This window comes from Ursus maritimus, unplaced genomic scaffold (genome assembly GCF_017311325.1).
Source record: "Ursus maritimus isolate PB19 unplaced genomic scaffold, ASM1731132v1 scaffold_3, whole genome shotgun sequence".
Taxonomy (NCBI): Eukaryota; Metazoa; Chordata; class Mammalia; order Carnivora; family Ursidae; genus Ursus; species Ursus maritimus.
This window is the reverse complement of record NW_024425563.1, coordinates 10,723,307-10,738,581: the sequence shown is the minus strand read 5'-3', so window position 1 is coordinate 10,738,581 and position 15,275 is coordinate 10,723,307. Positions and strand designations below refer to the sequence as shown.

Genomic DNA, 15,275 nt, shown 5'->3' with positions numbered 1-15,275 from the left:
CTCTGTCATTACTTTAGTTTTCAGTTTTTAAGGCCCATTTCGCACTCCAGCCTGCAGAACTGTAAGGTAACGGATGCACTGCTTGGGCCACTAGCTTGTGGTAATTTGTGACAGCAGCAATTTGAGACGGATACGCCTGAAAACTTACATCATGAAAAATTTAACAAATATGGTTACTTCTTAATCTATGAAACATCACACACTTTAGGTGTCTCTATCTTTAAACATATTTAGATCTGTTATCAAACATCAAAATTTCCTGCAGTGCTAGTAATGAAGGAGATCAGGAGGAGAAAGTTCTGTGCTAGGAGTTGAGACACCTGAGTTTTAGGTCAGTTCTGGCTCCAAGAAGCTGTGTGGTTTGTGAAGTCGTTTTTATTTATTTACTTATTTTTGGAAGTCATTTTTAGATATTCCATATTTCACTTGAAAGTCAGAGGTCTCAACAACCGATGACATTATTGTGAAACTATCATCTTGACATTATGATACTATAATTATTCTAGAATCCAAGTAAAGGAGACAGCATTCACACAGTCTGGCCCATACATCATAGAAATTGTCATTTGCTGGCATACGATATAGAATGCATTAAAAACATCAAGATATAGTATCAACAAGATTTCTTTTTTTAATACATCCTATTAATAAAGAAAGTAATATTCTGCTATTCCCATAACATAGTCCAAAGCATAAGAAATCACTCAGTGCAGCCTAGAGTAATGAAACTGGTATGCGCGATTACATTTTAAAGTTTTACCAAATACTTGGAAATATTCAGTACTCTATAAATAGAAATTTAAGGCCTCCTTGAAAAACCTCTGTGAAAATATTTATTTGCAGTTATGATCCTAAATTATATAAACAATATAAATGTCATATTATAGGTATGGCTATTATGAAAAATAAATCTTTCACCTCTGCATCACACATTTAAATTTACATAAATTTGTAAGAGAACTTTTTATTTCTGAGGTTTGAAAAGATTCTTAGTGGAAAATTATTAATGAGGAAAAATCAATACTGGAATTTATAGCCAGCACTTTCCATTTATAAATAAAAACGGGCTATGAAAACATTAATGACTTTTCTAAATTAATCATATAAAGCCACGGAGATTGAAAGTCATTGATGGCTAACTAAATACAGAAGGGGGAAAATTTCTCCTGTCCATGTGTGGAGATACGTGATTTTTAAAAGAACACTTATAGGATAGTGTATATAATTTTCATGTAAATGCAACTTCTTCCCCATAAAGTTGTGCTTGCTTCAATGTTCAGTGATCTGTACTCCTCAGAAGGGCCCTGCTGTTTTTTAATTAGAAACAAGATGGCCCTGTTGGTCTCCTTTCCTCCCCGCTCCTCTCTTTGTGGCAGCAAGCAGACTAAAAAGGGCCAAAGTGCAAGGCACCACCTGTCTTTGGATCAGAACATACGCCAGGTATCTCCTGCAACCAGAGTTCCCACTATGCTTTGTCCTTCCCAAATCTGCATCCTGCCTGCTAGACCTACTTCCCTTGTGTCTTGCTTTTGCGCCTTGGCTGACTTCCCCAGAGTTTCCCTCCTGAATGCCTAGACTTTAATTAAGAGTACACAGCAGTATTATTCTGACACCAAAACCAGTCAAAGACATCACAAAGCAAAACAAAACAAAAAAACCCTATGAAACAATTTATCTTAGGAGATGGATACAAAAATCCTCAACAAAGGAGAAAACAGAATCCAGCAATATATAAAAAGAACCGTACATCATGACCAGGCGAGGTTTGTTCCAAGGATGCAAGTTTGTTTAACATCCGTAATCCAATTAATGTAATAAACTATATCAGCAGAATTAAAAAAATATAAAAATCACACAATCATCTCAACAGACAAAATTTAAAAAAGCAAAATCCACGCTATTTGATGATAAAAAACACTCACCAAACTATGACTAGAATGGAATTTCCCCAATCTGATAAAAGACATCTATGAAAAACCAACAGCTAGCATCGTATGCATGGTGAAAGACTGGATGCTTTCCATCCAAGATCAGAAACAGGACAAGGATGTCCACGTTTGCTGCTTTCGATATTTGAATATTTAATATTTTATTGGAGGTTCTAGCCAAGACAATTGGGCAAGAAAAAGAAAAGATTCCACATCCATTTGCAGAGGACATGATCTTGAATATTAAAAATATCTTAAGCAATGTACTAAAACACCATTAGTACTAATACATGAATTCAGCAAGATTATAGGATATGAGATCAGATGATACAAAAATCAATTCTATTTCTATACACTTGCAATGAACAACCTAAAAGTGAAATTAAGAAGAGAATTCCATTCACAACAGGATTAAAACAATCCAATACTTTGGAACAAATTTAACCAAAGAAGTACAAAACTTACAGTATGAAGACAGCAAGACTCTGTTGAAAAAAATTAAAGATCTCAATGAAAGCACCCCAGGTTCATGGGTTGGAAGACTTAACATTGGTATAAGACAGACTTACTTCTCAAAATGATCTGCTGAATCAATACAGTCCTTATCAGAATCCTAGCTGTCTTAGAAGTCAATAAATTATATAAACAAATTATGTCTATGCATATCATTTGATAAGTTCTGTGCTATTTGATGTACCGTATTTTATCAGTTCTAACATGTACATGTCCCCCTCATCTCTGCAATTATAATTAAGTATTTTTCCCTTAGTGAACATAAAATAATAATGCATCTTATAATTGATGACATCTTAAATGTGATGAAATATAATAATTTCACCTATTTGTAAACTCAAGAAAATGGTTTGGGGTGGAAAACTTTCATTAACAGCTTCCTTGGGGAGAGACGGAGGGGAAAAAAAAAGCCATCCTAATTATCACCTTTGATCTCTAATGCATGTGTTTTATGTAAAAATTTTAATAATATCTTTAATTCATTTCAAAGCGGGTCCCCAGTTACCAAAGAATTAAGATACAAAAGACACCGGGGGCTCCTGGGTGGCGCACTCAGTTAAGCATCCGACTCTTGTTGGCTCAGGTCCTGATCTCAGGATCCTGAGATCGAGCCCCACACTGGGCTCCACAGTCAGTGCAGAGCCTGCGTAAGACTCTCACCCTCTCCGCCCCTCCCCACCCTGCACTCACTCTCTCTCTAAAATAAATAAATAAATCTTAAAAAAGACACAAAAGATATTGTCCTTGAATCAAACAGGCAATATCGATGTCACAGATTCAGACTGCCATTTTTTAAGCACTGGACTGGAAAAGCAATAGTTAAAAATAATGACAAAGACACCTAAAAATATAAAACATCTCACACATTGGTGGCATTCGCTCACAGAAGGTTATGACCTAAGCGGGCATGGCTGTTGTTGAACCAGGACGCCTATATGCCAACAAGTCCCAAATTTTATCTCTAGCACGCACCTCTCCCCTGCACTCCAGACTTACAACACTAACTGACCTGAATCCCTCTGAGTCATAAGGGAGTGAGAATTAAGGGTGCTTCTCAATGAAACTGCATTATTACCAAGTGTAGTTTTATAGATCCATAAGCTGGTCCCTTGTTAGGCTGGCACTTAACAATCCTCACAGAGAACTCCTGCAGGAAATCTTGTACCTGTACACACTCACTATAAATTATTTTCCATTGAGATGAAAAATCTTTTCAAATGGTTTTCTCTTAATTTCTTCCCTTCAAAAACATTTCACCTGGGTTAGATTTGAGTCTCTTTTAGTCAGTGCTATAAAATTATTTCATTCTGTCATTTATTTCTATACTTTGAAAAAACATAAAAGAAGGAACAATGAATGCATAATTTCACACTCAATTTGAGTTTTATAAATAAGAGGGCTGGGCAAATGGAAGGCAATCCCATTTGATATTTTCTTAGGCCAAAGTGTAAAGAAGTTAAGAGCTCCGTTCTAGAGAATTTAAATTCTTCTTCCTAAGCCTTTCCATTTCTTATTTTCCCCATATATGTGCCTTCCTCTTGTTTTCTTCTCTTTATTTCAAATTCATTTGAGTGGTTACTTTTTAAAATCAACTTACCTTTGATGGAAAGTCTTTCATTTAATAATTGGAAACAAGGAAAAATAGCATTAAAGGCTCGAATTCAAATTTTGAGTGCATCAATCCCTAATGACGTGCATTTAGGCAAATCACTGCCTACGGCTTGGAACTACCATGTGCCCTTATCTGAAGAATGGGGATATCTGAAAAATTCGCACAAGCAATAAACTATACCACTTATCAAGGCGAAGGAAAACCAACTAGAGTAAAAGAAAGGTTACACTTAATGCATATGGTAGTAAAACTTGAGGACATCAAAGTAAAATATGAGGTCTACAGGACAGAGTTAAAGATGGACTGTAAGCGTGTTAAGAGTTAGTTTGCTTAACTGCAGATTCTTCAACGGCAACAACAGAAACCCCTAAGAATATGGCCGAAAGAGAGTGAAAATAAGATTTTATCATATGTGTCACTAAACTGTTCATCAAGACAGCGGACAAAGACATTTCTCGATAGAGGAGCAGAGTCCTTCCTACTCATTCTCTTCTCCCTCCTGACAGGACCTCAGTTTCACTTGGGACACCCATGTCTGCAGCAAGGGTGGCTGTTCGGTAGTTCTGGCCACTGAGGCAAAAGACTGGATGCAGGAAGGATTTCTGGAAATGTGGGAGCCCTAAAGCCTTGCTTTTGTGCTGCGTGTGCCACCCCGTCTTCCCCTCTGCCCTTTCCTTTCTCCTGATGCTGACTGGGGACCCGAGTGGCTGGAGCTGCAACATCTTACGATCTTGAGGCAAAGGCTGAGGGAACCACGGAAGTCATGCCCTGTAACTACTTACCTCTATACTTCGTTACACGAGGGAAAAAGAATTAGGCTTTTTTAAAGCTCCTGTTTCAGTGAGTCATAACCAAACACATTCCTATTTGTTATGACTGAAGAAGAAAGAAAACTTAATTACCATCAAATATATGACTTTCTATAGAAAACCCCAGTGAATCCATACTCACATTTTTTTTTAGGAACAATAAAAGCGGGACACCTGGGTCGCTCAGCCAGTTGAATGTCTGACTCTTGGTTTTGGCTCAGGTCACGATCTCAGGGTCATGAGATCGAGCCCCACATGGGGCTCCACACTGGGTGTGGAGCCTGCTTAAGATTCTCTCTCTCCCCCTCCCTCTGCCCCTCCCCCTAGAAACAATAAAGCATTCAGCAATATATTGATATAATATACTTAAATCAATTTGATGTCTGTCTATATACCACCAAGGAGCTCAGAAAATTGAAGTTTTTAAAAGGTATAATTTAAAATACCAACACAAAAGAGAGGGTTCCTGGAAATCTTACAGAAGATGTACAGGATCTTCTGGATGAAATTTTTAAATTATTGAAAGCAGTTAAAAGGTCCTAAGTAAATAGAGATAGTTATGTTTATGGAAGACTCAATCACACACAGGACTTTTCTTCCTCAATTGTTGTATTCTCCCAATTTATCTATAAACGAAAAATAATCCCAATAAAACTTAAAATGGAATTGTGTGCATGACACTCATAAGTTAATGCTAACATTTATGAAGATCGAAAAGCTAGGAATAACCATCAAACTCTGGAAGAAGAAAGTTGGGAGACTCCATTAGCTATATTTCGGTATTTATTATAAAGCTACGGTAATCAAGGCAGTGTGGGATCAGTACAGAAAGAAATGTGTGAGCCAAGAGAACAGACCAGAAATTCAAGTTTTCCCCCTGAACGTGAAAACTTTCGGTTGGAGAAAGTAAGCCAAAAGGTGCTGAGGCAACTACTTATTGGTAATGAAAAAAAAAAAAAAATCAGATCTCCAGCTCAAATCATACACAAAAATCAATTTCAGGTGCAAGAAAAGACCTAAAATAAGACTTAACACTATATTGTGAGAACGTCCTTATGTATGTGGGGAATAGAGAGATGACTTAAGACAAAAACTACAAATCCCCACAAAAAAGATGGATACGTTTGACTGCCTTTAACTTACTAACCCCAATGCATACAAAAATGCAGTCAACAACTGGAAAAGGCAAAGTATAGCCAGGAAGAAGATAATTAGGGTCTAAAGAACTTCTAATAATAAGAAAAATCAAATAGTCCAAGGGCTAAATGGGCAAAGGAAAGCGATCCACAGAAGAAGAAACCAACACCGCACGGTTAATAACTACAAAAAGATGCTTTCCCTCAGTGGTAACCAGAGATCGTAATGAAATATCACTGACACGCATCAGATCGCAAGAACGATGAAATCCGACAATACCCAGAACTGCGTGAGGACGCAGAGCACGGGAGGTCTTGTATTCTCCTGGGTGGGTGTACGATGGCGTACCCACCGTCAGAGCCGTACGGCACACGTAGTAAAGGTGAACTTGCCTACGATGCAGCTATTCTACTCCCACGCGTGCGCAGCCTAGAGAAACTCCGGTAGCAGACACAGGACACAATGTTCACAGCGTGCTGCTACGAAGTCAACTGTCATACAGGCAGCGTCGACACTAGCTGTCAAGGTTCACTTCTGGCTGATGGGCACAGAGGCACCTTTTCACACTTGTTTTAAAGACAGAACGTCACGAGAGATATTGCAAATGGAAACAGGGACATCAGATTCGTTTCAGAACTTGTGGCATCACGTTTTAGAGTGGGTAAAGACGGAGACAGCCAGCCTCCAGAGCCCCTGAGGGAGATATGGGTTTTGTTTTTAAAGTAAGGCAGACTGGCACAGGCAGCACCTCATTTGGAAGTGTCTGGAGTCTTGGAAGTTTGACTACCCTACGTTCTCCTGCAAATGGACCCTGAGAGCTCATCTGGAGGTCCTAGCAGGGGACACGGCTAGTCGCATACCCTTGACTGAAGAACGGTCCTCCTCTATTGGGGAAGGTCATCCCAGAGGACCCAGTGTGCGCCTTCGGGAAGGATGCACAAGGAGCCGTGGCGAGGGTGGAAGGGGCACTTGCCTAGCCAGCCAGATCAGCTGAATCAACACTGGCGATCAGTGGGGTGACACATGTCGCAGCCAGGTTGCCCTCCCACCCCTGAGGAAGATTTTGATAGGTCTCCTCGGTAGCACCTGTGCACTCTCCTTCACCTACGAAGGGATCAGCACCGGGCTGAGTTACTGCACCACCTTTCTCCCTCCCCGGCCATCCTGTCACTTCATAGGGGTGACTGACAAGTTGACATTGACCTCAGGGGTCTGCGTTCACAGTGACAGTGAGTGAAGCAGGGGCCCTGCCCTCTCAGTGGAAGAAATCTAGACACTGCTCTTCAAGTTGACATTGCATCATTTCCCAGCTGTTCTCACTTTTTAATGCCATAATATTACCCATCACAAGACCCCATTCGGTGGCACTTTCACCACAGAGACCTGATGAAACAGTGTGTCTCAATTCTCTTGCTTTGCATACTCCATTAAGTTGCTATTTACATGTTTTACATCAAATTGTAGGGGAAAAATAATTATTTCAAAAGTCAAAGCCATCTGCAAATATATAAATAAGTAATAGCACATAGCACTTCTGCAGGACTGAAAACATTATCACGGACAGTAAGATTAAACGCCACATCATGCCCGAGGCGCCCTTCCCAGAGTCAACTTCATTATATGGTGTTGGGACGTGTATGTTACTGTTGGATACAGGGGATCGGAGGATGTTCTGAGGAGCCCTGAAAGCCTGGATAATCCTCCGAGTCTTTCCCATCACCGTAAGAGAAAGGAAGCGGGGCCATTGCCTCGACTGCCACCCTCCTCCCTGTTCAGTGCCCCTCCTGCCGTGGTGCCAGCCCCGAAAAGTGAGGTCACCACCGGGTCTGGAAGGACTTCACCAGTGTTGCGACTGGGTCTCGGGAACTAATGGAACTCTAAAAAGTACCACTGTTTTAGGTTGGAAATGTTTAAAAAAAAAAAAAAAAGTTTCTAATGGGAGCTCGTGTCAGTTTCAGCTAAACAGCTTCAAAGCCTGTCACATATTTCTGTGCACTGGAGCAGATCTGTCTCACCGTCCTTTCAAATTCTGATGAGCTCTCCAGACATTTGTCTCAAAAGATCTCTAGTTTTTCCTAATTGTTTCAGCAGCAGCTCATAGAAAAGCCTTTTAAAATATCTTTTAATCTTGAAATTATTTACTTCTTGAAATGTTTGTTCCCTGTGGGAACCTCAGTTTTACCTGTTATAAAAGAATGACGTGGTTCTGCGTTTTAGTTTTTACAACTTGAGAGGTCCTGGTCAATCAGGAGACAATCCTTTTGACATTGAGCCAAAGCTCTTTGACTAAATTACTATTACTCTTAAAGGGACTGGAGTTGACCTATTTCACAAGCCTGATGGTTTATTTTGGAATCCGCGTTTATTTCATGAAAAGATCCACCTCAGTTTCTGTTCCTTTCAAATCAGACAGTTTTAGTGTAACTAGGACCTATTACGGTTAATAAGTACTGGGAAATATTTTAAAACTTAGTAAAAGCAGCTAATCTTGCAAAATCTCAGCGGTTTGACTACGGAAAGAACTTGCTACTCTGGTTACAACAGCTGCTTCTCTGGAAAAGTAAAGTAGGTTTCAAGAACACAAAATCATGAAGGAGGCTGGACAAAGAATTCTCAGATCTGACACCAGAAGTACAATCCATGAGAGAAAAAAATCAGACTTCATCAAAATTAAATTAATGAATTTAGTTAATTAAATTTCTGAAAATGAAGATATAAGTCAAAGACTCTTAAGAAAATATTTGCAAGTCACATATCTGATAAAGGACTTGTATCTAGAATCTATAAGGAAATCTGATTAACTAGAAAGGGAAACAATGGAATTAAAATACGAGCAAAAAATCTGAAGACATTACTCTAAAGAAAATATACAAATGACCCATAAACACATGAAAAGGTGTCTGACATCGTAAGTCATGGGTGGGGGGGAAGCAAATAAAACCACAATGAGATACCACTGCATATCCACTAAGATGTGTAAAAACAAAATAAAAAGATAGTAACAGGTGTCGGTGAGGCTGTGGGAGAAACTGGAGGCCTCACACATCGCTGGTAGGAACACGAAACGGTGCAGCTGCTCTGGAAGGTAGCCTGGCAGTTCACGGAAAGGTTAAACACAGACCTACCTAGGACGCAACGGCTCCACTGCCAGGTATATACCAGATATATATACATACACTTTCATTTTTTAAAGAAAAAAAACCTCCCTTTGTGCAAGGGTTTTACTTACTGAGGTTCCACTTTAGGCCTGTTGTCGTAACATGATTGCAAGACTGTCCAACAGGAATAAGGCCACACCAATCACCTTCCATTCCAGTATCTACATGCATTTTGTGCTTTCCCTGAAGTAGAGAAGGAATGGCCATTAGCAGAGTGTAGAGAAAGGACAGGATGTCAATGTGCACTGAAGATCTGGTCCTGTGCACCAGGTACCACCCCAGAACTTCATGTGGTTATCATACCTAATCCTCACAACAAATTTAAGTAGTAGGTGCTGAATAATCCCAGGAACTTTCACCTGACTTAACCCCAGCCACAATTTTACAAGGTAGCTCACTGCTACTTATTAACTTTTCCACATGGTAAAATCGAAGCTTGCAGAGATTAAATGTGTCCAGGACCACACAGATAACAAGGGGGCAGAATCAGGATTCCTACCTATACTTGTCAATTCTAAAGACAGTTCTAGGGTTTTAATCAAACACTTACTCAAATGTAAGTAAAACATTGCTTCCTAAGTGAAACCTCTACTTTATCTGGGACTTGGGCTTATAGCTTTCAGATTTCCATGTCAAACCCACTAATGGTCAATCTGCTTCCTATGCCCACGGCTACTCTAGGGGAAGCTCAGTGAGAAGTACGTCTGCCAGCAAACAGTATCTACCTGGAGGAAGGAATATGCTTTCTCCATCTGGACTATGAAAATGGATATAATTTACTATGTTTTCAAGTTTTCAGTTTATAAGCAGGTTAAAGTTAAATGTAATGTTTCATCAATGCTACATTTGCTTTTAAATAGAATACTTGGAAATTCCTCTTCTGCAAAGTAATGACTTTCCATTACTTTCCTATTCTATTCATTATCCTCAGGATATATGGTCTTTAAAGAAAGATACCTCAGGTCCTTATGGGGAAAATGCCAAGGCACACATTTATTCAGTAATGACGTAAAAAGATATTTTTCATAATTCATTTAACTCTGAGGGGATAAAGATATTTTTTATTTTAATAAAATCTTATTTAAAAGCTTAATACATGACATATTACCAGAGTAAGGTACTTAACGCTTCCTTTTACAGAATTCTATTCTAACTATGCCTTTTGTACTCTGTTATAGGCTCTGAGAACTTACTCTGCTGTATATAAGACCTCAGTGTATGAGTAGGCTTTGTCTTTAGTCACAGGATGGCTTTTATTAGGAAAACAGCTCTCTAAATTACTTATCAGTTCATGAAATGTAACACAAGTTCATATAGATATCTTCTATACAACTCATAAATATATATTTTTATTTGAGCATTCAATCAGAAGGCATAAGTTCAATTAAGAGGTCTTAAATATATTCGAACACAAAGAATGTTTAAAGAAAACAAGATATATTTGAACTTGATGCCCATCACTGGAAGAAAAGATGGGCAACACAGCTAGACAAACACGAAGCAGTGGGTTAGATACACTCGGAGAAAAGTGGGTGGACTGAAAACACAACGCACTGTGAAAACAATGCCCAACAGGAAACAGAATTGGGATAAATTGCAGAACCCATTGGCAGCACCTGGGTGGCTCAGTTGGTTAAGCATCTGCCTTCGGCTCAGGTCATGATCTCTGGGTCCTGGGATCGAGCCCCGTGTCAGGCTTCCTGCTCAGCAGGGAGTCTGCTTCTGTCTCTCTCTCTCTCTCTTCCTCTGCCCCTCCCTACCGCTTGTTCTCTAATAATAAATAGAATCTTAAAAAAAAATAAATTACAGAACCCATCTATATAAATTAAAATAAATACAAACACATCAACACACTTCTTCTAACAACAAAATTTAAAAATATGTTAAAAATTTAAATATATATATGAATATATATATATACACTAACGTGTTTGTCTATGGGAAGAGTAAGGAGAATGGGAATGTGGTAGAAGGATAAACGGGAGGCAAATGGGTCAATCAATGAGGATTCTTGTCTGGACCAGAGATGATAATGTGCCATGAACCAACCAGCATAACTGACTCGATATTGAAATCTTATAAAAAGACCAATATGGTGTTTAGATATAAAGTGATACAAGACAAATTCTTAGACTCTCCTGAAGAAAAAAATTGGAAAATATTCTAATAATTCTAAACAATAACCCAAGAAAGAGGAAAAGCTGGAATACAGCAATGGTAAAAACTTAGGAGTGAAATGAAAACTAATCTTGGTTCTTGAATGATGACCTTTGTTGTTTTTGTTTTAGATCAATGTAGAGCAAAAGCACAGGCACTATTATTATAGCTATGGACAGGTTTTACATATTCAGAGTAAAAGCAGTAACTGTCAGAGGGTACGGGTGTGGGAGGGTGGAAGCAAGGGGCCCTCACCTTCTCATCATGTTACATCCTAAGAGAGTCAAGAAAGACTACTTCAAGTGGTAGATTTTTTTTTACTTTATTTTTTTTAAAGATTTTATTTATTTGAGACAGAGACAGTGAGAGAGCAAGAGCGGGGAGGAGAGGGAGAAGCAGGCTCCCCACTGAGCAGGGAACCCGATGTGGGACTTGATCCCAGAGCCCTGGGATTATGACCTAAACTGAAGGCAGACGCTTAACCGACTGAGCCACCCAGGCGCCCCTCAAGTGGTAGATTTTTAAAGGGGGGGATTTAAAAATTGCTCCTGGACTGAGTAACTGGTAATATGGGTAATGTGCCTAAGCAGCAGAAAGGGGACTGAGGAGGGAGGCTTGAGATCACTCTGGCCTCCCTCTGGCCACATCCTCCTTCATAAACCTCCATGCCAGGCGCCCGAGACATGACTCACGCAACTGTCCACACGGAGACCGTCATCAGCGCATGTAGGGGAAGCACAGAGAAGTAGGAAAGATGCTGATCAGAGACCTGATCGGGTGCAGAGGAGTGGGGGGCAGAGTGTAGGCAAGGGGTTCCCTGCTGCCTGTGCGGGAAGAGAAATCAACTCCGCAAAGGAGGGTGCACATGTGCAAAGCCATGCCACGGTGGCAGGACACCCACTGATGGGGCCAGGAGGGGAGGGTGGGACACTGGGGCACAGGAGGCTGTTAGGGCAGTGAAGCTATTCTTGGGACATGACGAATACATGACCTTACGCATTTGTCAAGACCCAAAGAATCTATAACACAAGCGGTGAGCCCTAATGTAAACGATGGGCTTTTACAAATAATAATATACACTCTTGGTTCATCACCTGTAACACAAGTCTCCCACTAATGCAAGATAATAGGGGACACTGCGAGCAGGAGAGGGGATATATGGAAACTTTCTGTCTAATCGGCTCAGTTTTCTGTAAACCTAAAACCATTCTAAAAATAGACTATTAATTAAAAAAAAAGTCTCTCAATGACCTTTCAGTTTCTCCTCCCTTAATGGGACGGGTAGCAACGTGATGGTAGGCCTGACACCTGTTCCGGCCAGACGCACGGTACTGCACAAAGAGAAACGTGCAGCCGCTTCTCAGCAACCATTACAACTTACGCGGTTTTCTTCCCCCTAAAAACCAGGGTTGTTTGTTTAAACCATGATCGTCCCTAATTTCTTTTTACAGAATTCCCCCCTCAATCGATTACACTGACTAGCTGTGCCAGACGAGTGTGCGTACTGTTTCTCCCTTACAGAAAGAACTCTCTGTGAAGGTACAGATGCTAAATATAACACTAATTATTGTCCACAGATGCAAACATAACACACTCACAAATCCTGAAAGTCTTCTTCATATGAAAGGGAGTCTTGTAGACATTCTGACTTCCCTAGGAGTGCTTTCGTTTTAGCAAAAGAGCAGAAAGCGGTGGTGGCTTTTCATGTTGGATTGTGGCCTGGTAAGGGCTGTCCTCCCAGAGTCCCATGAGAAAGCTCAGCACACCAGCGGGGTTACAGGTAACCCACAGCCTCCTGGGCACTGGGTGGCAGACATCAGCAGAAGGGCAGGAATGCTCACTCGGCCCAGAAGGCTCTACCTCTGTCTCGGGGAACAGCGTCTTTGACAATGGGGCCTGCTGTTAGAGACTGTGACTTCTTCATTCCTTATCAAAGAGGGATTTGTGTATCCTTGGGTTGTCTTATTTCCAGGGTGTTATAGTTAATCCCGACCTTTTAACTGAAGGCCTTCCTCCCTCTGTCTGTGGTCTGCTTAACGGTTTGGTCGTGGTCAAACACAGCACATTTGGTGTTCCGGCTAACTTCCATAGAGAATGGTGATGGAGCTGGGTGGGGGAGGGTGGGGGCGATACAGGTGATGGGGATTAAGGAGTACAATTGCTGTGATGAGCACCGGGTGATGGATGGGGGTGCTGAATCACTATACTGTACACCTGAACCTAATATAACACTGTGTGTTAACTACGCTAGAATTTAAAATTAGGAAGAAAAAAAAGAATGGTGAAGGAAGTAAGGAATGATTTCTCAACTGGTGGACATTAACTCCCCAAGAGAAGATTCTTCAACTTGCATCATATAATGCAAAGGAAACAGCACATATACATGTTAAGTTTTATTATCCCAGGGAGAGGATGCTGTTATAAAATTCACTGATTTAAATGACACAGTGGTCACAGTGGTCTTTTCTAGGCTTGCTATATATTCATTGCCTTCCTCATTACGTTAACATTCAACACACCTTGAAATTTTTAATCTGGGAATAAACTAGTTTGTGGACTTGAGAAGTCACAGATAGGTTTTAGCCTGCAGTCAATTAATATTTTTTCTTTTGTTCCAAAAAGATGTTCAGCCACACGTGAACGGTCTTTGTGTTCATAAATATGCAGATTTAGCTTTGTATGGTTAAAGGAGAGCAGTATTATGCTTTTCTCCTATATCTTCAGTCTGTGTGACATCTTTAAAAAATGAAAAACAAAAGGAATTTTTGTTCATTCCTCGGATGCCTCGAGTCATAATATATGCTAGCCTATACGTGATTTGACATAGGCAGGCATACAGCCTGACATTAAAGAACTTCCCTAAAGATTTATGCCATTACTGGAGACTAGAGGCACATGAACTAATCATTGACTTCCATCTACTCTCATGAATCATCGCACAGGTTCCCGCTCTGTCCCCTGTTCTGAGCTAAGATAACTCTTTGAAGTCAAAGGCAGTTCTATATAGTGAAGATGGGACAAAAATCAATCAGACGGTTTGCTTTTCCAATCATGGTTATTTTTAACATATTAACAACCTCAATAAGGCATGAAATTGTAATTTAGTCAAAGGTAGCAAGCTGTTGCTTGGCACCCGTGCTGGAAATCATACTTATGAGCATGTTAAAGGCAGTCAGCATCATGAGTTCACTTTTGCTAGACTGTAATGTCAACCGAGAGCAAAACATACACAGACAGATACCTAATGAAAGGGTAAGAAATCACTGTCACTTTGCTTGTATTATGCTTCCTCTTTGCAAATGACTAAGACACCACTGAGAGAAAAGATAAAATTCACCCTAGATTTTGCTTTTGCAAAAATATCAAACAATGAGCCATCTGAATTGTTTACATCTCTAAATCGTTAAATACAATAACTATGCCAAGTTTTATGCCAAGAGATCTTTGTGTGGATCTCACAAAATACACAGCAGTTTAACAAGATCATTCAAAAGCAATCGAACACAGGAAGAACATAAACATACTTTCTATTTAGTGCAGAAGATTCAGGAAGCAGAAGCCCATGCCAGTTATGCAGTGGATGACCATGGATCCGAGCACTGTTAGTGCTGCACTTACACCCCGTGGCTGGCTAACTGCAGCTAAGATTTCTGGCACACAGACCCCGTACGAATGAAATACCACCGCACACTGATTACACAAGGATGACCTCTGGCAGCTCATTTCTCGCTAGTTTGTCCAGGTATTTAAAAAATGTATCAACAAACACTGCAGGAAATTAAACAGCCTGCAGGAAGGAACAGGGAAAGGAGCAGAGGGAGGTATCCACACGGTACTTGCCAGGAGAAGAGGCTACCTCTCTGACTCACACACAGACCTCTGTGATGGTGCATTTTCACGCTGAGACTGATCACGTGACAGAGAATACTCGCAAGAGCAACGGTCTCCCCAGTGAATTTGC

The 15,275-nt window shown here is 40.3% G+C and overlaps 1 protein-coding gene across 5 annotated transcripts in view; it reads right to left on the bottom strand.

Moving 5' to 3' along the window:
• Positions 1 to 15,275, bottom strand: part of TPK1 (thiamin pyrophosphokinase 1) — a 317,859-nt gene that overhangs the window by 78,943 nt on the left and 223,641 nt on the right. For all 5 annotated transcript variants that reach the window (XM_040643865.1, XM_040643864.1, XM_040643866.1 and 2 more), the window contains one exon: positions 9,229 to 9,340. In XM_040643865.1, the coding sequence (XP_040499799.1) occupies positions 9,229 to 9,340 (112 nt within the window). The remainder of the gene's footprint in view (positions 1 to 9,228; positions 9,341 to 15,275) is intronic.